This window comes from Lissotriton vulgaris, chromosome 2_1 (genome assembly GCF_964263255.1).
Source record: "Lissotriton vulgaris chromosome 2_1, aLisVul1.2, whole genome shotgun sequence".
Lineage (NCBI taxonomy): Eukaryota > Metazoa > Chordata > Amphibia > Caudata > Salamandridae > Lissotriton > Lissotriton vulgaris.
In genome coordinates, this window is record NC_141687.1 from 1,302,951,357 (window position 1) to 1,302,973,820 (window position 22,464).

The following is a 22,464-nucleotide window of genomic DNA, read 5'->3' on the forward strand; positions in this document are numbered from 1 at the left end:
GGCAAGTCCAGTAGCTTCCAGTTTTTCCTGGATGTAGCTGGAAAGTCAGATTGCCCATTGGAGGTGGGTGGGAGATTTATACAGAATTTAATTAAATGGTGGTCAGACCAACAAATGGGACTGGTGTTTTGCCATTTTAGTTTGTTTATTTTGGAGATAATGGGATCTAGCAGATGGCCCGCTTTGTGTCGGTCCAGAATTGACTAAGGTCAAATTTAGGGCCCACAGATCCTCTAACAAATTAGAGCAAAAGGGAATGGAAGGGTCCTCAAGATGTAAGTTTAAGTCGCCAATAAGTGAGATATTTTTTGAGGCGATGTAGTAAGGAGTGATATAGTTGGCTAAATTGGATGCCCATTGGGAAGAATTCCCTGGGGGCCGGTATATCAATAAGCCTGACATCGTGAAGTTCGGGTTCGAAGAAATTTTAAAGAAGCCGGCTTCGCAATCAGGGATGTCTACTTGTTCTAGCGTACATTTTAAGTCTCTGTTAAAAATGATTGCTATTCCACCTCCTAACTGTTTGTTGCGATCTATCCTAATGATTGCATAATTGGCGGGGAGGGCAGAAGCAACGTCTGGGCCCGCACTCTCATGCAGCCACGTCTCAGTCAGGAAGAGGGCGCTAGGGTTTTCATCCAGTAGGAGGTTGAAGATGTCCAGTTTGTGTTTTGGAAGTGAGCGGCAGTTAGTGCTTTAGAACACGCATTTTAGTGCCTCAGCGTTGCAAGGCTGTTTGCATTTCCTGTGTCTTCTAGCAGTGTCAGGATAGGGTTGGCAGATAGTCGTGCTAAGTTTGCAGTTTTTGCAGGAGGTGACTCCTGTTTTGTGGAGATTGAGAGTAGTGCACCTCGTTTTATTAAGTGGGCGTAGCGCTCTTAGTTCTGTAGGGGATCTTACCAGTCTTTTTTGGGTGGGAGGAGCATAGTCTATTGCCCCATGTCCCGTACTGGCCCGGACGAGCACAGACGGGCTAGTCTTTGGCGTGTCTTCGGCGTGCTGAGGGCGCGTCCGCTGCGCTCGTCCGCTGCGCCTCCGAGGGGTGTGCATAGTTATGGGAAGGAGGGGGGGGGGGCGTGGCTAGTTCGAAGGGGCGTGGCTTCGAGTCTCGAGGGAGGTGATGGCGGCTAAGAAATCGCCCTTCTTACATCAGCGCTGGCTTCGCTGTGCAGGTAAATGTCCTCAGAAGCCCATAACCAACAGAGTTAAAAGGTTTAAATAAAATGAACACACAGTGTTAGCAATATCAACAATGTGCAAATTGTGAAGTATTTTAAAAGTTAAGGAGCAACACCCCCGGCTTCCGCCTCAAGGGTAGCTGTTTGTCAACACTGGCTTGTAGTTTTAAGCGTCTGGGAGGGGGGGTGGCTAGTTCTAAGGGCGTGGCAAGGGTAGCTGTTTTACAAACCAATACTTTTCCATTAAAAGGTCCTGAAAAACTTGAGGTTGGTCAACTTTTGGATAACTGAGAAACTTCTAATTTATTGCACTGTCTCCAGTGTGGGTTGAGGCCACTGCATGGGGCACAGACCACACTGCTGGTGATGCAGAACAATATTTTGGTCTGCAAACATAATGCTTATGTCTAGACTCTAACAACAGTGTTTATATTAGTTGTCTCTGGCCGATACAAGACCATGAAAATTTCCTTGTCTAGTTATTAGAGGTAACCAGGTTACGCCAACCATCTGTATTGGCTCACTTCCATTAGGCAGTCCCAAGCTGTGGTTCTAGGGACTCATTCTTGACTTCTGTTACGTGTATGTGGCTCTCTGAGGGTTATCACGTTCATCATTGATGTTTGATTCATACAGAGAACAGGTAAATCTAATTTTTGTAGCAGGACTAGAATGTCAGACTTAGGCCATTGCCATGCAGTATATATGTAGCAGTTCCTGCTTGCCTCAGTCATTAACAATTGGTGCACTGCCTCTACTTTCCATAAACCTTTAGTAGGTAGAGCTGGTTTCATCTCTGTGTCTTAGCTAGAGCATTGCACAGAAGTAAACAAAAAAGTGATAGGTGGGATGCTTGACTTAATCGCTGCCACTTGCCAGTTCATTATATTTTTCCCCACTATGCTACCTAAGATTAGACCCAGTCATATGCAAATTAGCTTTGATCATGCTCCAGTAGCAGTAGGATCATTTCAATTCAAACTACCAAGCCAGATCCTCTCTCACATCTTTGCATTGGGGTCGGAATTAGGGCATGGCACAGAAGTAAAAAAAAACTGTGATGGGTGTGATGCTTGAATTAATCTCAGCCACTGGTAATTACTTGTGCCGCCTAACTAGTGGTCCGCATTCTAGTTACCTAAACTAGATCCAGTATGCCTCAGTTGTTCCAGTTTCTTTTTTTCTTTTTACAAACACGGTCCATGTAAACATCATGTTCATGTGGTACATCAAGAAGTTGACATATCTGAAAGAAACAGTTAGTTATAGATTCCTTACCTTAGAATTAATCACAGGCGTCAGACTGGATCTGGAAAGTTTTTCCTCAGCAGTACCCCTGTGCATCGAAAGGTGTCATCGGTCGGCTCCGCGTTTGTCGTTGGCGTCATGGTTGCCGGGATGACGTTGCGGTAGCTACTTAGATGACGTCCTCGTGCGCTGTCAGTTTTTTCTTTTTTCGCGCCAGCAAGCACAGATCCGGAGAGAAGGGTACCCCCAGTCACTTTTTGTCTGACTTTTTTGCGACATTAGTCGACTTTGTTTTTGAGTCCAACATAGACTCCTGGTGCACGAGGGATGGCTGTCTTTAAGGCCTCTGTTCCTGTACCCGACTGATGTCGGTGACTGATCCGCACCGCTTGTGCCTCTACTGCCTTGAGCGCAACCATGACCCCAAGTCGTGCTCAGACTGCCGAACCATGGCCCTGAAGTCTTTGCGGGATCGGTCCCGAAAGCTACTCGAGGCCCTCGGTCAGCTCTGTGTCGTTCGAGGTCCCGGTCGCGTGGGAGGTCGATGGACCGATCGTGGAGCCATCATCACACCTTGTCTAAGTCTTCGCACTCGTGGTCAGGTAAGTCGAAGCATAAGAAGAAGTTTAAGAAGCATCTTTTCTCTTTGACTTCCCCTTGCCCGTCGGCTGACGCGGTGAAGGGGGCGGGTGGTGCCACCCCCGCTGCTCCATGTGCGGAGCCTACCGGGTCGAGTCCGGCCTACCCTCCCTTCCCGTGACCGGGAGCGACCCCCGACCAACTTTGTCAGTTCTACGAAGCGATGCATACCATCTTTGGGCCTTCAGGCCCCGCGGCCTCGGCTGGGGGCCCTAGGCCTTCGACGGTGGCGGCTCTGGCCCTGGCATCGCAGGGCTCACTTGGATCCAGGCCTGGATCTGGATCGGTGCCTGTCGACCTCGTTACACCTCCACCAGTGCCGATTCCACCGGCACCACGTCCGCAGCTGGCTGGACCTCCAGCCGGCATCTATCTGGGCTACCAACTCGATGAAGATACGAAGCTAGACCGCTGTCGACCGACGCCGGATCCGGCACCGTTAGGTACTTTTGTGCCTGCATTCCACCCTGCCCATTTTTAGCCAGTTTGGCAGCCAGAGGAAGCTGAGGAAGACTGGGAGGGGTCTGGTGACCCTTTAACTGACCAGTTGGAGTACGACCGGGACTGGAGAGAGGAACTGGGGGATACCAGTGGTCTAGACACCTCACCAGACCTTGTCATGTTGTCTCCTCCTACTGTGGCTACGAAGTAGCGAGCGTCTTACGCAGTGGTATTGCGTAGGGTGGCCAAGGCTCTTAAACCTCGAGCTACCTACTGTGGGGAAGAGGTGTGGCGTCGCTGCCAGGGCGACGAAAACTGGACGCTGGGGCTCAAGGTTGGTGCTGGGCAGGCGTTTGCCCAGCACCATGTGACTCTGGGCAATAGCTCGCTTAATCTTCCCAACGGCCCCCAGCGCCGCGATGCCTCCGGGTAGATATGCGCTTTACAAATACTGGATTTACATTTACATTTACTAACCTCCTGAGAGAGGTGCTTCAGCCGGCAGTGAGTTTTGCGGCGCCCCTGATGCTGTTTAATGAGGTCCTGAAAAAGGATGTCTTTTAGGACGTCATTAAACAGCAGCAGGGGCGCTGCAAAGCTCGCTGCCGGCTGAAGCACCTCTCTCAGGAGGTTAGTAAATGTAAATGTAAATCCAGTATTTGTAAAGAGCATATCTACCACGAGGCATTGCGGCGCTGGGGGCCGTTGAGAAGATCAACCGAGCTATTGCCCAGAGTCACATGGTGCTGGGAAAACCCCTGCTCAGCACCAACCTTCTGTGGATAGGTTGGTTGCCCGACGCCACAGCCCGGCCCCAGCGACCCTACTTTCCTCTCCCAACATCCCTCCCCTAAGATCTTGGTGGTCCAATCCTTAACATCCCAAAGCGCGTTCACTAATCACCACCGGACATGGAATCCAAGAAGCTAGATCAGCTTGTGAAGAAGTTTTTTTCTTCCTCCCGCTTAGGGCTGTGGTCAGTAAACTCCGCATGACTGTTGGGCTGTTATTCCCACTGCATGTGGGATACGGTTGTACAAGTGCTGCCTCCGTGTCCGGTGGAGGCCCGGGCTGTATTCTCCCATTCTATTGCAGAGGTAAGCGACTCAGCAACGTTTACCATCCGCAGTGGACTGGACACTGCTGACTCACTGGGTAGGACCATTTCAACGTCGGTGGCGCTTCGCTGTCACGCCTGGTTGAGATCCACTGGCTTTTCTGGGGATGTCCAGAGCACTTTGATGGACATGTCTTTTGATGACCGTCACCTGTTCTGCGACGAGGCAAGTCCATGGTCCTCTCCACCAAGTACCCTGCACGGTCTGCCTGTTGACCCAACACGTTCCTTTCAGAGCCAAAGGCCAGCGCAAGCTGTTCAACCTCAGCGTGGGCGGGAACGTGCAAACCACCGATGTGGTTCTGGGGGCCAGCTGGCGGGCCAGTCCACCACCACCCCTTCTGCAGCAGCCTCCAAACCCTCCTAGTTCGACCTTTCAGGGCCATCAAAAGCCAGTGGGCGGCAGGATCCGCCATCACCTCCTCCAATGGAGCACCATTACGTCGGACAGGTGGGTTTTGCAGATAGTCTGAAGGGGCTACTCCCTCCCCTGCGAGGCTACCCATCCAGCCATGCCACCCCAGTACCATCGCATGTTAGGGGATCACCTGGCCCTTCTCCAACAGGAAGTTACGGCTCTCTTGGCCAAGGGAGCCATTGAGTGTGTTCCTGCCCCAGAAGTAGGTTGTGGGTGCTATTACCACTACTTTCTGATGCCCAAGAAGGACAAGGGCATGCGTCCTATCTAGGATCTCAGGGGACATCAACCGCTTCCTCCCGAAGGAGAAGTTCAAAATGTTGACCCTGGCTCAAGTCTGGTCTGGTCTGCCCTCGACCCTGGAAACTGGATGGTAGCGTAGGACTTGCAGGACGCTTTCACATCCTGTCATGTCGGCCTACAGGGTTACCTGCAGTTTACTTTTGTCAACAAGTACTTTCAGTTTATCGTGCTTCTCTTTGTCCTTATCAGCGCCCCTTGGGTGTTCACGAAAGTGATTGCGGTGGTCGCAGCTCATCTGGGCAGATCTGGGGTTCCAGTCTTCTCCCTATCTCGACGACTGGTTGTTGAAGGCGGGCTTGCCCCAGGCACTCGACTCCCACCTCCAGACTACGGCCGACCTCCTGCATTCGCTGGGACTCTCCATCAGAGGCCTCTGGTCTCTGGCGGAGTCAGAGTTCCACATCAAGTTTTTGGATCTTTGGGCAATCCATCTTGCACTAAAAGCATTCCTTCCCTCTGTCCGAGGAAGAGTAGTGCAGGTGTTAACGGACAACACCATTGGCATGTGGTACTGCAACAAACAAGGCAGGTTGAGGTTGTGAACCCTGTGTCAAGAGGCCCTCTATCTCTGGACATGGCTGGAACATCAGGATATATCCCTGGTGGTTCAGGTGTTTGAACACTTGGCGGGTTCACTGAAGGCCAGGTCAGACTAACTCAGCCGCAGGTGCATGATGGATCACGAATGGCATCTTGACTCGGAGGTGGTGCAAGGTCTCTTTCAACAGTGTGGAGAGCCTTGGTAGATCTATTCGCCACCGAAGAGAACGCGCAATGTCGGCAATTCTGCATATTGGAATTTCGAAGGCGGCACTCGGTATGCAACGCTTTCCGTCGCAAGTGGAGTTGTGGTCTTCTATACGCCTTTCTGCCTATACCACTTCTGCCCAGAGTGCTGAAGAAGATCAAGCGCGACCGGGCCCAAGTCATTCTTGTGGCTCCGGATTGGGCACGATGTATTTGGTATCCCTTGCTGCTCAACATGGTCATCGATACTCTGATCCAAATGCCTCTTCGGGAGGGTCTTCTGTCGCAGCAGCAGGGGACAGTGCTCCACCCGAACCTGTCCAGCCTGCACCTCCTTGCATGGAGTTTGAGCGGCGGCAGTTGACGTCATTTGACTTGCCTCCTGAAGTCTGTGATGTAATCTTGGCAGCCAGGCGTCCCTCCACTAAGATGGTATACACCTGCAGATGGAATACATTTGTTGCATGGTGCACAGCAAAGGCTGTGGATCCCCTTTCTGCCCCTCTTTGAGGTTCTCTTGTTCCTCCTGTCCCTGTCTGTGGCCCAGCAGGGCTCTGCTCAGGGCACTCTTTAGGGCTATCTCTCATTTCAGCCTTCCTGATCAGCTTTCTCTTTTCAAGTCCTCTGTTGTGAATATATTTCTTAAAGGCATTACTCCTCTTTTTCTTCCTGTTACCTTCGCAATGCCTCAGTGGGACTTGAACTTGGTTCTTACTTATCTGATGTGTGCTCCCTTTGAGCCACTACATAAAGGTCATCTCAGACTCCTCACTCTGAAAAATCCTTTTCTGGTGGCCATCACCTCTGCGCGCAGGTTGAGTGAGCTACAAGCTTTGTCTTCCAAGCCTCTCTTTCTGGTTGTTCAAGCAGACAAGGTCATCCTTAGAACTCGACCTTCCTTTCCTCCAAAGGTGGTCACTTCTTTTCATATTGGCCAAACCATCACTTTGCCCACCTTCTTTCTGCCTCCACATCCTTCAAAAGAGGAAGAGAGGCTCCACCGCCTGGATCCAAAACGTGCACTCTCCTTCTACTTGGATCGCACCAAACAATACCAGGTGTACGACCAGCTCTTTGTTGGTTACGCAGGCGCTACGAAAGGTTGGACTGTGCACAAACGGACCATCTCCAGGTAGGTCGTTCTGTGCATCAAGGCCTGCTATTCTTTGGCAAAGTAGGAGCCTCCAATGGGGCTTCGCACTCATTCCACCAGGGCGACGGCAGCTACTACTTCATTAGGACAGGGAGTCCCCCTACATGACATTTGTCAGGCAGCTACTTGGGCGTCGCTGCACACATTCACCAAGCACTACTGCCTGGACAGCCAAGTCCGGAGAGACAGCTTGTTTGGCCATTCTGTTCTCCAAGACTTCCTGGTCTGAACTTAGTTTGCAGACCCACCTCCGGCATTGGTATTGCTGGGGTATCTATTCTAAGACAAGGAATCTATAACTAACTGTTTCTTTCAGATCAACAAGTTACTTACCTTCAGTAACGATATATCTGTAAGAAACATAGGTTAGTTATAGATTCCTTATGGCCAACCAATCCTCCCCGTTCTGCAAACTGACTTCTAGGGTTAAGGACATCCTTTCAGGGCCCTAGTTTTGTGCACCAGTGGTCAGTGTCCTGCATGGCTCTGTGCTCCCGCTGTGGAAAGTCGTGTACAGAACTGACATCAGAGCGGAAGGGCGGCGTCTAAGCAGCTACCACAACGTCATCCCGGCGACCACAACGCCAACGACAAACACGGAGCCAACCGACGCCACCTTTCAACGCGCAGGGCTACTGCTGACCAAAAGCTTTCTGGATCCAGTCTGATGCCTGGGGGTAATTCTAAGGTAAGGAATCTATAACTAACCTATGTTTCTTCCAGATATATCATAACCAAAGGTAAGTAACTTGTTCATCTATGAAATGCTAAGCTTAAACTATGTTAACACCAGTCTATAGTTCTCTTTATAGATTATCGAGCTCCTCCTTGTCATTCCCCAAGAAGAGTGGGGACTTGTAGTTGGTTCTGTCATCAACATGGGCTTGATTATTGAACCAGTCTCAGTGGACAATTTATCTTCCCAGCCGATTGAGTTGGTAGAGCAATGAGAGAGTGCCTTGGAAATCAGACTTCAGGTTCACATCCCATAGAAACATGCACTGGCTCTACATTAATGAAAAACCAGTATTGGCCAAGCCAATAAGCTTGGCCTGAGCAAGCTTTCAATTTTGTTTACTTTCTTTCCAAGCATATGTAATATGTAACAGGCAATAAAAGTTTAAAGGTAGAGGAAAGTAAAAATATGCTATCTAAAAGTGGTGTATGTGTTTGCAATAAAAAATAAATAATAAAATAAACGTGGTAAGGAATCAAAAACACATGAAATGAAGGTAATCTCCACCAACCTTGGCCCTAAAGTCGACACTGTTTTATACAAAAGTGCATATGTGCACAGGAAAATTACCATTGCTCACAGTGAAGAGAACCCGTGGCTGAAGTGAGCTTACCCACAGCTCCTGATGTAGTGTGTGGAACTAAATGTGAATGACATATGAACAAACCAATGAATGAAAAAGGCTAACAGAAATCCCTTCCATAGATGTACATATATATGTATTTTAGTACCTGTTTTGGGTTAACACGAGGCTGGAGAAAATACTAAATCTGTTTGTAAGGCTACTTGGCCTTTAAGACAATAGTAGGTTTGGGTTCAGGTTATTTTGGGATAGGAGGATGGCTTTCCATCTTCCCCAAATTTATTCTGGTGCGGTCATTCAGTTATGTGTTTTAATTTGTGACAACACACCAACTCTCATCCACATTGCAGCACCGCAAACATAACTGCACAAATAGTTGTTCTGTACAATGGATTGTAACAAACGACAATTAATAATCTACCAGCCAACTACTGGACAAATTACTACACTGGCTCTCTCTCCATATTAAGCCCAGAGGGGGCCCTTCTTTAAAAAACCAAATGATCATGGCACGAAGGGTAGGCTGGGTGGGGCCATCTCGGAAATCGCTAGGGGGTGACTGTGTGGTGATTAACTTTAACAACCCTTATTCATCGAAATATGTATTGGACCAACTAGACAGTCAACCCCCAAGAGACACACAGATCAAGGGTCTCCCACTTGTTTATTTCTACTGTCGCTCCACACCCGGCCTTCAAGATCTTAGTAAGAACCCATTGGGCGGCATAGTCAGACATATAACCGAGAGGGACACGGTTGTAGCAGGGCCAGGAGTTTGTACAACAAATAGGTATGCCCCACTCTCAGATCTAGATCGTTGTGATTGACTATACCCCTCGATATCCAAAGCGCCGATCTCTGAGCACCACTTATTTTTCACCTCCTTACTTTCCCACAGACAGAATGACCCTGAGGGAAAGAACAATAACCTATTTAAAATAAGTTCTTGGAATGTGGCAGGAATCTGCCTAAAACTGGATACCGCACAATGGCAAAAGCTTTGCCAGGCTAATGATATCATTTGCTTCCAGGAAACCTAGGCAATGGAACACGTTTTCATTAACGGGTACCGCTCTTTCCAAACCACGGCTTTGCCGTCAACCGCCGAGAGATCAAAAGAGGGCCTCTTAACTTTAATACCTAATACAACATCATTAAAATTAAGGACATTTGATGACAGGAGCCCTTTCTTCCATCTCCTTGTTTTTGAATTTACGAAAATGGGAACTTGAATTCTGATAAACTTTTACAATAATAACTGTGGCCCAAAAATGTACATGGTTGTAAATGAGGTTAATACCTCAATCGAGGAGATGTATAAATGCAAAAACCAACTTGAGGTATTTACCATAATCTGGATGGGAGACTTCCACATCCATCCATCCATGCAAGCACAATCAAAACAAACTATGCAGTTTGGTTGATTTGATGGGTAATCCTGCCTCCCACTTTGCCCATAGCATTTACTGTAAATTGCCTTAACAGGATCTTGTCTAGTGGAAATTTGTCTATTATGAATATTGGGGGTAATTTAGTGGGCTCAATGAAAACTTTTTCCCAGGAGGCCTACGAGTCAACAATTGATTTTATACTAGTTTCTTCTATGGTCGAAGGCAGTTTTAGTAGAATAGATGCTAAATTTAACAGTTTCAGCGATCACGCTATTTTAACTGGTGTAATAATTTCGAATTCCTATGAGAAGGACACACATATGGTAGCTGATTGCCCTGTATTTGGCTCGAAAAAACGGTTATCATTTGGAATGGGCTCAAATTGATAGGTTTAAATTTATCCCTAAATTAATAAAAATAAAACCTAGTACTGAAAGGTGTCTGGACCTATCCATAGCACCCTCAACACTGGTTCACTCATTTACTGATGTCTTGATGCATTTAAAGGCGGCCCATACCTGTAAAAGTAATGGAAAGAGTCCTACCCAAAAGGGATGATTCAACACCATCTGTACCAAAGCCAAGAAAGTCCTTACTAATGCTCTTAAAACTCGGTCATCCGATCAAACCCAGATCGCCCTACTGCATACCCAGTTTAAATTGGCTAGAAGAAAAAGGGGGAGCATACTAAGGGAGGAAATTTGGGAAAGGCTTATTCAAGCTACTATAGCATGAAAAAGTAGGTAGTTTTGGACCATAATCAACTCACCGTATTTTAAGACTCATATGGACCCTTCGTTGGATACCCATATTGGAGAGGAGTGGATAGAGCACTTCACTAATATCATCTTGCCCACTGACCCCCCTACCTATTGCCCATCTGTCCCTCTGAATAATAGGAAGGTATTCTTGTCATTCTTGCTTATTGAGGTTAGGAGGGCCCTATCGTCTTGCAGAACAGGAAGAGTCCCAGATCCAGATGGGGTCCCAATAGACCTCTTCCAGGACAACTATGACCTTTAGGTTCCTTTACTGACCAATGTTTTTAACAACATAGCAGTAGTAGCCCCCCCCCTTCATGGAAGACAAGTATAATTTGTCCTATCTATAAACAGGGGGACAAGAGTAGCCCTAAAAACTACTGGCCTATTTCCCTTTTAGACACTACTGCGAAACTCATGGGCTGTCTGCTTTTAGCCAGACTAGAGGCTTGGGCAGTTGATAAGAATATATTAATGCAAGCCCAGTATGGGTTTCAACAGGGTAGGGAAACTGTAGATCAGTGCCTCAATCTTTCACTGATCATTGATAAATATACAAGGGCTAAGGGTGGGAAAATCTATCTTGCCTTTATGGACCTTTCAGCAGCATTTGACTGTGTTTCCCACCCAGAGCTCTGGTATATCATGGAAGAGACGGGAATCGACCCTCCAATAATTGACTTTATCTGGCAATTGTACTCCGAGGCATCAGTTAGACACGGGAAAAACGTGGAATGTACCCGCCCTTTTAAGATCTTAAGGGGGGGTAAGACATGGATGTGTCCTCGCGCCGTTCTTGTTTTCCATCTATACGAACGGCGTGGGGAACGCCCTTCTGGGTGTAACCCCCGATCTCCCTGTGTCTGAGTCTATCCAGCTACCAATTCTGGCGTATGCAGACAACGCAGTCCTTATCGCCAGAACAGGGATAGGGCTGCGGCGCCTAATCACCACTTATGCCGCCTTCATGGTTTCTCTTGACATAAAGGTCAAAATCATTTGTAATTATTGACGGAGGTGGTGTTCGAGTAAAACTATCACACCCTGACACAGAATCAGGGAAATTTGAGATGGTGGAGTCGTTCCCCTATCTTGGGGTGCTTTTTGATCAGAATCAAACATGATCTAGACTACTTGATGCAAGGGCCATGGGCATGGAAAGGAGTCTTGGAACATTAAAAGCATTTACTTCCAGGATGGGCAGGAAACCTCTGGTCACTGTTAGGCAGATTTATCTAGCTAAAACGAAATCTACGGCCACATAAGGAGCGGGGGTCTGGCACACCACAAACAACTCCAAATCATTGAAGATAAGTTTTTTAAAGCCATGGTCTCCCTTCCCCAATCAACATCTAATGTTATACTCCACACTGAGTTAAGCCTACCCCATATTACGGATTCAGTTAGATTGGATCCTTTGCTTCTGTGGTTTTCAATTTGGCGAAGGAAAACTCTCACTTTAACCGAGAGTATAATAAAAGATTGCCTGAGCCACGACAATTATAAGAGAATCAGATGGATTAACTATGTCGAGCGAGATGCAACGGAGTTGGGGATGAAATTATTGTTTACAGACTCCCTGTCGTGCAGGTTAATGTCCAAGCAAAGACTGGTCGACACTTTTATGCTGAAAGCCCAGTGCCTTCATAGGGAGATCAACCACTGGAAGCAGTCTATACTGGTTTTTCAACCACATTTATCTTCTTGTGCAGGTGGATCCTCCTACCTAGATGAACTACAATACCACACCACAAATTTATATTATTCAATTTTCGGTTATATTTGATCCCACAAATGCTTGGGGTTCCCATCGAAAATGTATAACCATTCAGACTTGATAAACTGTCCTTGTGACAAGTCCTCTGCCCAAACAGATCTTCATATACTGTTCTTTTGTGTTCACTATCGTAAAGAAAGGAAAAAGTACATTGTACCGATTTTAAAGAGCCATAATTTTGTCCAATGTAGGATTGCACTATTCTTTTTAAATCATTACCAGACCATCTAGTGTGCTTCTCCCTATCCTCATTTCTATGGGCTTGTAGGAAAAGGTGGAAGATCTTGGGATTATAAAACTTTTTAGGTAAATTTATTTAACTATTTATATTTTGCATATTACCTTATATTTGATATGGCAGATTTAAGTACTTATAAACTGAAACTTTGTAAGATTTTTAACTTCATTCTATAAGAATCCAGATGAAATAGTTACCATATTTTATTCATGAGTTGTTTTTCCCTTTTAAATGTTTTGTTTCTGTACTTTTATGATCATACCTAAGAAGGATCGAATGAAGTTGAAATTGATTGATAATTAATATTAATGGGGATGTGGAAATTAATATTCAGTTTGAGGTCTGTTTGCTAGTAGTATGGAGAATATTGTTAGTAGTAGGACGTGGCGGAAAACTTGAATAATCGGAAAGTATAGAGTTACTCACATAAAACAGTAATATGCCATTTGTGATCATTCTTGTTGCATCGGTTGCTCTAAGTTTTAAGTAGTTTTCTGAAGAGTGGGTAGTTTGGTTTCAGCGTACTAGGAAAAAGGAGAGTCTGAAAGCTCTGGGCCTTGTCCTTTAGGGGATATGCCCCCATTTCTAAGTCCCCTTAACTTTAGCTGTTAAATGGTCTTTCCGTTGTTTAAAAATTAAAACAAAATTGGTACATAAAGTCTAGGCCACTGTTTCCCAGTTGTGGTCTGAATTATGGTTGGTTGCGAAACTCCAAGCAATAAATAAGAATGCCTTTATATTCTGTATTTATCTGATCACGTTTTCCGCGTTTCAAAGACAGAGGTCAAATGTCAGGCTGCGTCTTCTGACATTTTTTTTATTTTTAGCATAGTGATCAGGGTTTACAAACTTCTCTCTTTGCAGTCAGAGAAAGTAAAGTAAATTATGTAACAACCTTGCTGGCGTACAGCTGTGTGAAAGAAAAGGCTGTATATAAGGTCATTTTTGCAACACACTACAAAATGTAAATACCTGTAAATAAACTGAACACATTCAGCAGCGAGGAAAGCAAAAAATAAGCACATTTTTTGTAATTTTAAAGTGTTATGGAAGCAAAGAGTTTAATGTGATCAAAACAAATTAAGACAATTAACTTGGTGGTGCACAGATGAAATCTATTCACTGAAACTCTATAATGTATGCGCTACATAGTTTTATCAGTGAAAATGTATGCTTGTGCAAATTTAGTGGCCATTTCAATGGGAAATGTGCTAATGACCGTATGCTAATGACCGTATGCTCCCACATGATGCTTTAGTTGCATTAAAACATGATCTGCCTCATGTCCATTAAAGCTGGGTAGGTTGCGAACATTGGGCTTGCTGAAAAGTGGGTTGTGGTTCTAAAAAGTTTGGGAACCACCGGGCTTAGGCAATTTGACATGTAACATGGATCCTTGAATCTTTGTGAAAGGTGCATTTACATTTTTGACTATCGGAGTGCATAAACATTTGGTTTAATGTTGTCTCAATTGTTAAGGTTGTGGTCCAATCTTGCTGCCGGATGCTTTTTCTTCTTGTAACAGGTCAGTTCGTTTTTGTCGTGTTCTTTAGCTTGCACCTCCTGTCTCTCTCTCTCTCTCTCTCCCCATCTTCACCCCACCTTTACATTACATCACCAGCTGGAATGTTGACAGCAGGAAGTTCCATTCTGACAGTTTATCACCCCTCCAACTGTCATAGAGAATTCGCCCTGAGGCACACACACGCCGCTCCTGTTCATGGCTTGCTGACCATTAAATTGAATGAAAGACTTATTACTTATCTCTGCCTCCAGAGTTATACTTAACAGTTGTTTACCTAGGTGTATATAGTTCACATTATAGTAGTCTAACAGGACCATAAACACTGAGATGGTTTTGACGTTTTACAAAAGCTTGACTAAAACTGTCAGTTGGGACTAGTTCCTTTTACCAGCAAATGAACTTGTAAGAGTGAATGGTAAGTCTGAATCGAATATCACTCTTCTCTTGGCTGTCTGAGGTCTTGAGAAAGGGGTTGTGTTCCTCTCTTGTCCATATTGTAGTGTAATTCCAGTTGTTTGCTCCAGTGAGGCATGACCAGCTTTTCCACATGAAGTGGTAGATGTGGACTAACCAGCCTGTGAGTTTGTATAGATCCAGTTTCGACCCCCCAAGCAGAGGTCAATTTGTGTAGCATTTCAATACTTTTGTAATTGAAGGGGAGTGGTGAGTTTCATACCTTGAACCAGAATGTTCATACATATGAAAGAGCAGTTGCAGTGAAACTGTCCTGCTAGTAGACAGAGGGGTCCTTATTTTAATTAATTTGCTTCGATTGTGCCTGAACTGTAGCTTTAAATCTAAGGTTGTACCTGTGATGCTATGCATCTAAGTTGTTTTTTATTATATTAGTACAGTGCTGCGGTGTATCATGTGAAGCAGATAGGTACACACGACTGCTAAAGATTGTAAGCACGAAGCAGGTATAGAGAGCCGTTGGAGGGTGCATGGATACTGATGATTAGCATATATATCATTATATAAAACTGGGGATTTTTGTGATTCCTTAAATATGGAAAATCTAATCATCTGATTGTACAAGGACCTTACCTTCTGAATGAAGTATTAGGTACTCTGCCTTTAGTGGCTGGCAGTACCCTCATTGGGCATCGTGGCTATATTTTGCATATGATGTATTGTTACTCCCTGTACCATGGTGCACTGTTCCCAGACAGGGACCGTGCACCATATCACTACAAAAGTGCTGTTCGCAGTCAAAGTGCTAATTCGCGTCTGCTATGTAAACCGCTCATGGGTGAAAGGTGGGCACGCCTTTTCAAGCTGCTGTTCTGCATTTCAGTGAGAGTTAAAGATCCCACTCCTGGTGTGAGGAGAGAGTGACTGTGCCTGCATGTAGGGTGGTGCCAGGAGGGTCCCTGAGTTCCCCGTGACCCTATCTCAAACAGTGCCATCAGTGGGGTGCACTCACAGTCAGTGCGCCCCTTGACTGCTCTTTGTCTGCGTCTGTAATATGCAAAGGTAAAGTGTTTCCGTACATGGGGGAGTACTTAGGGAATGTATACTCCAGCGGTATTATAGAAGGGTCTGCAAAAGAATCTGCATGCCTAGATATACAAAGCAAAGTATTTCTGAGAGGTGGGGGACCTTCTATGCCCTCTGGACATTTTTTGTAATACTGTGCATATGTAATAGAAGTCAGGTCTGGAAATTTATAAAAGATGATTAAAATCAAACCTTTTGTGATAGTTGTTCAATGTGCAAAAAGGTCTCCAATTGGAAATTGCTCATGTGAATAAAATACATCTTTAGTGTTACAAAATCTAGAATTAAATGCATTCCAAATGTGTGGTTACTGAAAGGCTCCATGTCCTCAGATACAGCTGAATCCAGTCCACTATTGTACTCTACAAACCATGGAGTTACCATTGGTTTTCTGATGGACCTTTTATTTTCTGCCTGAGAGGTGGTGGGAGTGAACATTTACATCAATCAAATTCAGTTAACATTGTAACCCATTTGGCTACACAATGAGGACCAGGAATCGGCAGCTAGGTTAAGAAGGTTTATTACAAATTAAGAATCAAATTAAGAAGCACAACTCTCAAAACTATGCTATAAAGGTACAGAATAACAACAGGAAAGCCCAACCTCCGGAAGAAATTGAGGCAGACCAATATTAAGCAAACACGAAGTTTAGTTACAGTAATACAAACGATTAGTAGATATACGTTATGCTCAGAAAAAAGTCTCTGGTTTAGCTTTCTATGCATGGGTAAATCTAAATCACCTAAAGTGAAATCCCTGCTAAAGGATGGTTCTAAAAAATAAAAGGATTTCAAAAATCAGGCAACTCCTTAAAGGAAAATAGAACTAGGCAAGGAATAATAAGTTTGATGGTGTCCGCATTTCAGAAGCTCAATCAATAGTCTTCTTGGGTCAGGAAAGTAAGTGTGCGCTTTAGCCACACTCGGCAAAGAATCAAGGAAAGCATGTATGTCTAAACCTTTCAGAGTCCAGGGAAAAGTCTCTAACCTGTAGGGATCTATGAGGATTCTTCTCTCTAACGGTGTAAACATTAAGTTATAACACACAGGAGTTCTCTTGGGCAACACCCCCTTGGTACGCATCATCTGGGGCTCTAATGTCTTTCTCCACTTATCATGTTGTAGACTGCAACATTTGCAAAGAATCCCGCACTGAACATTTGAACAACATTGTCTTCTCACACACAGGCCAGGTTGCAGCATTGCTGAATTGGCCTTTCAGTTATCACTTGAATCTCCTTGTTCTTTTGTCAAGGTATTATTTTCAGGTTCGTTCCCTATTACTGAAACAGTAATATATATATACTTCAACTAACAATGTGTGTAAATACCTGCAAGAAATGCCATGTTAGCAGAAAATGGAAAACGTTATTTTATGCAGCATGAACAATTATAGGCCTAAAATCAACTTAGCGTGTTAGAGCAAGTGTGTACATTTAATAAAAATAAAATAATAATAATAATAAAGGGTTTTGTAGAGCGTTCAGTAACGCCATCACAGCGTGTCCCCGCGCTAATGGAGAAGTGGCAGACAAAAAACCTCACTAGGAAACCCCCTCACCAGAGCCTCACAGTGTGTACAAGTGGGTCTTCAGCAGAGACCGAAATATTGCCTCTCTGCTCTCCAACCTTAGAGCAAGCGGGAGTTTGTTCCAGTTTTGGGCGGCCAGTAATGTAAACGACCGCCCTCCCATTCTCGATCTCTTTATCCGCGGAACCGTCAGTAAGCCCCGTACCTCCCGAGCGCAGGGCCCTGGGCGGCTCGTATCTGCAGACTAGGTCCCGAAGATAGGCGGGAGCCCTCAACCAGACAATCCGGTGGCACATAAGCAGGCATTTAAACAGAACACGTTTCTTTATGGGGAGCCAATGGAGAGCATCAAGCGCCTTCTGTGAATTGGCTCTCCTCGGCCTCCTCAGCACCAGTCGAGCAGCCGCGTTCTGGATGACCTGCAGGCGGCCCATACTCCTCTCGGTAGTACCAAGGAACAAAACGTTCCCATAGTCCAACCGAGAGGCGACCAAAGCCTGCGTCATCGTCCTTCTGGCAGTCAAGGGTAGCAGATCCAGAGTCTTATTTAGAACCTTCAGGACCCCAAAGCACTTCCCCACAAGGCGTCTAATATGACCCTCCTAGGACAGTGTGGGATTAACCCACACTCCTAGGTTTTTTGCTTCCTCACATGGTACAGGAGTGGCGCCCAGACAGGATGGCCATCAATCGGTTGACCAGCTACTGCTCTTACCACCCACCACCAAAACCTCGGTTTTGGAGCCATTGAGCTTTAAACAATGGGCATCCATCCAGTCAGCCAAGGCCTGCATGCAGGCCTTGAAATTGGAGGATGCTCCTGTGGGGTTTTGAGACAGCGAGATAAGCAGTTGAGTGTCGTCGGCATAAGACACCAGCTCCACCCCAAATGCTTGGACAACCTTGGCCAGGGAGGCCATGTAAAGATTGAAAAGTGTAGGGCTCAAAGCTGAGCCCTGTGGCACTCCCTGGTCTAGTGGCACCTCGGAGGACGGCAGGACCCCTGTTGAACTTGAAAGCAGCGCCCCGTCAGGAACGACTGCAGCCAGTTCAGGGCGGCTCCTACGACCCCAGCTTCGTTTAGACACTGTAGCAAGATGGAATGGGCTACAGTGTCAAACGCTGCGCTGAGGTCGAGCATTATCAAGGCCATAGTATGCCCCGCATCCGCTCCAGCTCTAAGGGTCTCAGTTGCACGCAGAAGGGCCGTCTCCGTCGAGAAGCCCGCTCAAAAGTCTGATTGGGAGGGGTGAAGAATATTGGCTCTCTCAAGGTGTTCAACTAATTGAGAGTTCACCACCTTTTCTGCGACTTTGGCCAGATAGGGAAGCAGCGAGATGGGCCTAAGGTTCTCCAACACGTCAAGACCGACGTTGGGCTTTTTCCTAATAGGCAACACAACCGCCTTCTTCCAGTCCTCCAGGATCTGTTGAGTGGAGAAAGACGTCTGCAGTACATGCCTGATGTAAGGTTCCAGCACTGACAGACCACCCGACACCACTCTAGGAGGCGCAGGATCAATGGGAGATCCGGACCTGACGCTGCGGCAGATCCTGTTTAAGCTCTCAGTAGGGGGAACCGTAAACAGTTGTAGTGTAGTGCACGGATCCATAGGTGTCCTTGCAGCCCTGAATTCTGTGCCACTCACGGGTTGTTTAGAAAAAGAGGCATAAATGTTCTTAACCTTCCCCGAGAAGAAGTCAGCGTAATATGCGTGTGTACGTTTAAATAGAAGTAAAGGTAAAATGCTAGTACATTAGATTCAGATTACATAGAGCATATGGTAAATCCTTTGGATAATCATGTTACGCAGGGCTTAGAACTGCATTTAAGCACCATAAATGAAAGATTAATGCACACATTACATAAACTCTTAGTCATTTCTAGAGTAGTCACATTCTACGTGTATGAGGATGATTTCTATTCAGTTATCTAAACCGTAAATGTTATGCAGTGTATTAAGACACATTATGAAAGTTGAATTTCATGTTTATAAAAAAATAAGGATACAGTAGTGCACGGTACACATAGTTAGGGTAAATCCACTAATCCTACCAGAAATGTACTTCAGTTATAATATCAAATGCAGCGCTTAATTCTGATATTGTTGGACCTTACAAGAATCATGTGCAAAATGCACATTTATGTCATGTGTCTGTGATGAAATGGGGATGTATTTGTGACGTGTAAAGGGTGGGCTAAATAGGGCTTCCCCAAGGGTTTACCAGATTGGTTCAATTGAGGTGAACCCTGATTACACTTTTGAGAATACTTTCCATTGGGAATGTGTAGTAAACTACTTCTCTGCGGTGCTTTACTGATTAGAATGTTCATGACATCATAGAATGCCTGGGTGACTCTCTGGACTTTTCATCTTCCTTTACTACAGAATGAAAGCCCAGAACTGTAAAGCGTTGTACCAGCAAACATAAGGTCGCACCTTAACTCTAAAAATAAGAAACTAAACCAAATGTATGCACCTGTCGCGTGTTGTTCTGTCCGCAGCAGCTCATGTGTGTTTTTTTCTGTGGCTTCTTTTGCAGATCCTGGTCCACCTGGGTCTCCTAACGAAGGAATCGGGGTTCAAGATCGCCGAGAACGCGTTCAGCGGCGGCCCGCTCGGCGAACTAGTCCAGTGGAGTGATTTAATTACATCCCTCTACCTACTGGGCCACGACATACGGATTTCGGCTTCTCTCGCTGAGCTCAAGGAGTAAGAAGATTACTTTCCATTTTCGAAGTGAAATACAAGGAGGCGCGCTTGTAAACCCGCCGGAGCCTCCATTAGCGTTTAATTTGTTGAAAAAAGAAAGTCAGAGTGATAATTCACTAAAGACGAGATAAGTAGATTTATTTTATGAGCTAAATATACGTGCGCGCGAAGCAGGGTAATGTGTTTCCATTGAGTCGGCAGGCTCCAGAGACTTAATAAACGAACACACGACACGATTCAGAATAAGCAGCTTATTCCGCACATTTACAGGTGCCTGCGACATCTGCAGAGGGGCATTATCGAGCCATCCTTTAATTCCCCGTCTCCTGCCACAGTTTAAATCTCTCTGTCTTTTTTCAAGTCTTGCTTCGAACTCCTAACTTCATTTTCTTGGGATTAATGGCTCTAAAAACTCCAGCTCGTATTTCAGTGAAGAGTCGGGCGATTTATCCTGACTTTATTTCAGTTTTGACAATTCCCGTTGTGAAGGAAAGCTGAGCGTCTTTTTAGATGGTAATTCCCACAAAAGACCCTAATGTCTCCGTTGCAAAGCAAACTGTGTTGGAGGTGCTGTTTAAAACGTGCAGTTTTTAATTGATCCCACATAAATATATTTTTGGAAAATACATAATTAAGGTAACCCTGGTGGAAGTTCCAGTTGCAATTTTTTTTTAGTTATAGCATTTGCTTTATTGGAGACTATTTGCCTAATTTAGATTTTGGCAACAGTGTACCTGTCGGCGCCAGGTAGAACCTGGCGGGAAGGGGCAATGAAAGCAACAAAATGACCCCTATGCCATGAGAGAAAACTGCCAATGGCAAAGGGGGGGTCATTGCTTTTGTTTTTATTATCAAAACAAAATCGCGCTATGGGATTTTGTTTTTGAAAGTAAAAAAAAACCCATCAAGTTTGCTAGGTGGCTCTGTTATGTTGGAGTCCATCAAACTTTGAAAAAATTGAAAGGAAACTCTGTGAAAACGACTTCTGCCAATCGAGATGTCAGCTGAGCTTGCTGACCTCTCTAAATTAGGTGGGTGGAGTACCCTCGGAACTATAAACATGGCTCTGTATTTGGTGCTGTCAGTGGCTACGATAAGAGTGAATGAATTTGCCTTGCTTGCTAGGCATTCTGGGTATTTGTTTTGCCCTCTGTCAGCGAGGAATTTTAAAATTGTTTTGTTTTCCTGTCAGAGGTTGGGATACATTTGCAAGTGATATGGTCCTGCGTGACACATGAGTGCTGGAGATTCACTCTTGGTTTGTTTGCACCGCACTGACAAATCCTGGAATGCTGTATTTAGGACTATGTTGTTGAATTTTAGGTATGTGCATCCTGTTCTATTTGGGCATGGGTGCTTTATTCATGTGAATATTAAGGTGCTTTGGAAAACTGTATGTGAATATAAACATTTGGGTTGCAGGTGGGTGGTATGATATAATTGAGATACTTTGGTAGGGTTGAAGTTATGTGCCAGTAATGAAATAGCAGGAGCCCTGCAGGTGATGTTCAATATATACTTTTTGAGTTACACCAGTACTTACAGAGCAGTGTGTAGTTCTCAATGCCAGAGCAGCAGAACTGGAGTATACTTTAATAGGTTTGAATTCTACTTATATAGGTGTTTGCATTTTCAGTACTTAATTAGCAGGCGGCTATGCCATCAAGATTAGGGTGCACAGGCAGAGAAGGATGCTAAGAGTGCTGAGAAAGTGATGGCTCTGTGCACCGCAGGAGTGAGGCGCTTTGACACCGTTGTGCATGGGTCTGCCTCCTGGAATTGGAGAAGAAAGTGTCCTGCCCACCTTGTGGATCAGATTCCCCCTTTATTTGTTCGGGGATTAAGGTGTGTGCACAGGGTTAAGGACACTGGTTAATTTGTAAAATAAAAAAAGTGCCAGGGCTCTTGGTGGGAGGCAGCTTGCACCAGCCCCAGCCCCCTTTTCCTGTTCGTACTGCCTAAAACAGAACCAGCTACTAACCATGACAATGAAGAGAGGAAGTGGCGTAATGGTCAGAGCTGCCGATTTTGGAGCTGTATCAATAGATTTGGGGAAACCCAATAAACCCTTGTAGGCTTGGGCAATGAATAATTAAGGTAAGAGGTGACTACAAGGGATTTTGTTCGTTGACTAAGTACATATAATTTGACACATGTCAATCAAGGGTTCATTAAGCAATTAAACCCACTTGTATCCGAAGGATAACTTATACATTCTTAAGTTGTTCCAAACGACATTCAATGAAAATCAAGGAGAGAAGAATAGAATAAGCACACAGCAAACAAATTATATCTCAAAAATCTTGTATTTGAGCAAATCAAAGAATCTGAATCGTGGGGTTATAAAAGAAGCAATCTTCAAGTAAAAGTCACAAAGAAAGCCCCTTGGAAGAACTGGGCGCAAGTGAAGCTGATCGCCAACTTGAATATATTTCTAAACAGGAGGATCTGCAGATGCTTCTA

At 45.2% G+C, this 22,464-nt stretch overlaps 1 protein-coding gene across 2 annotated transcripts in view; it reads left to right on the forward strand.

Moving 5' to 3' along the window:
- MGAT5 (alpha-1,6-mannosylglycoprotein 6-beta-N-acetylglucosaminyltransferase) overlaps positions 1 to 22,464 on the forward strand; it is a 752,885-nt gene that overhangs the window by 428,272 nt on the left and 302,149 nt on the right. For both annotated transcript variants that reach the window (XM_086957066.1, XM_086957067.1), the window contains exon 8: positions 19,832 to 20,001. In XM_086957066.1, coding sequence (XP_086813192.1) covers positions 19,832 to 20,001 — 170 coding nt within the window. The remainder of the gene's footprint in view (positions 1 to 19,831; positions 20,002 to 22,464) is intronic.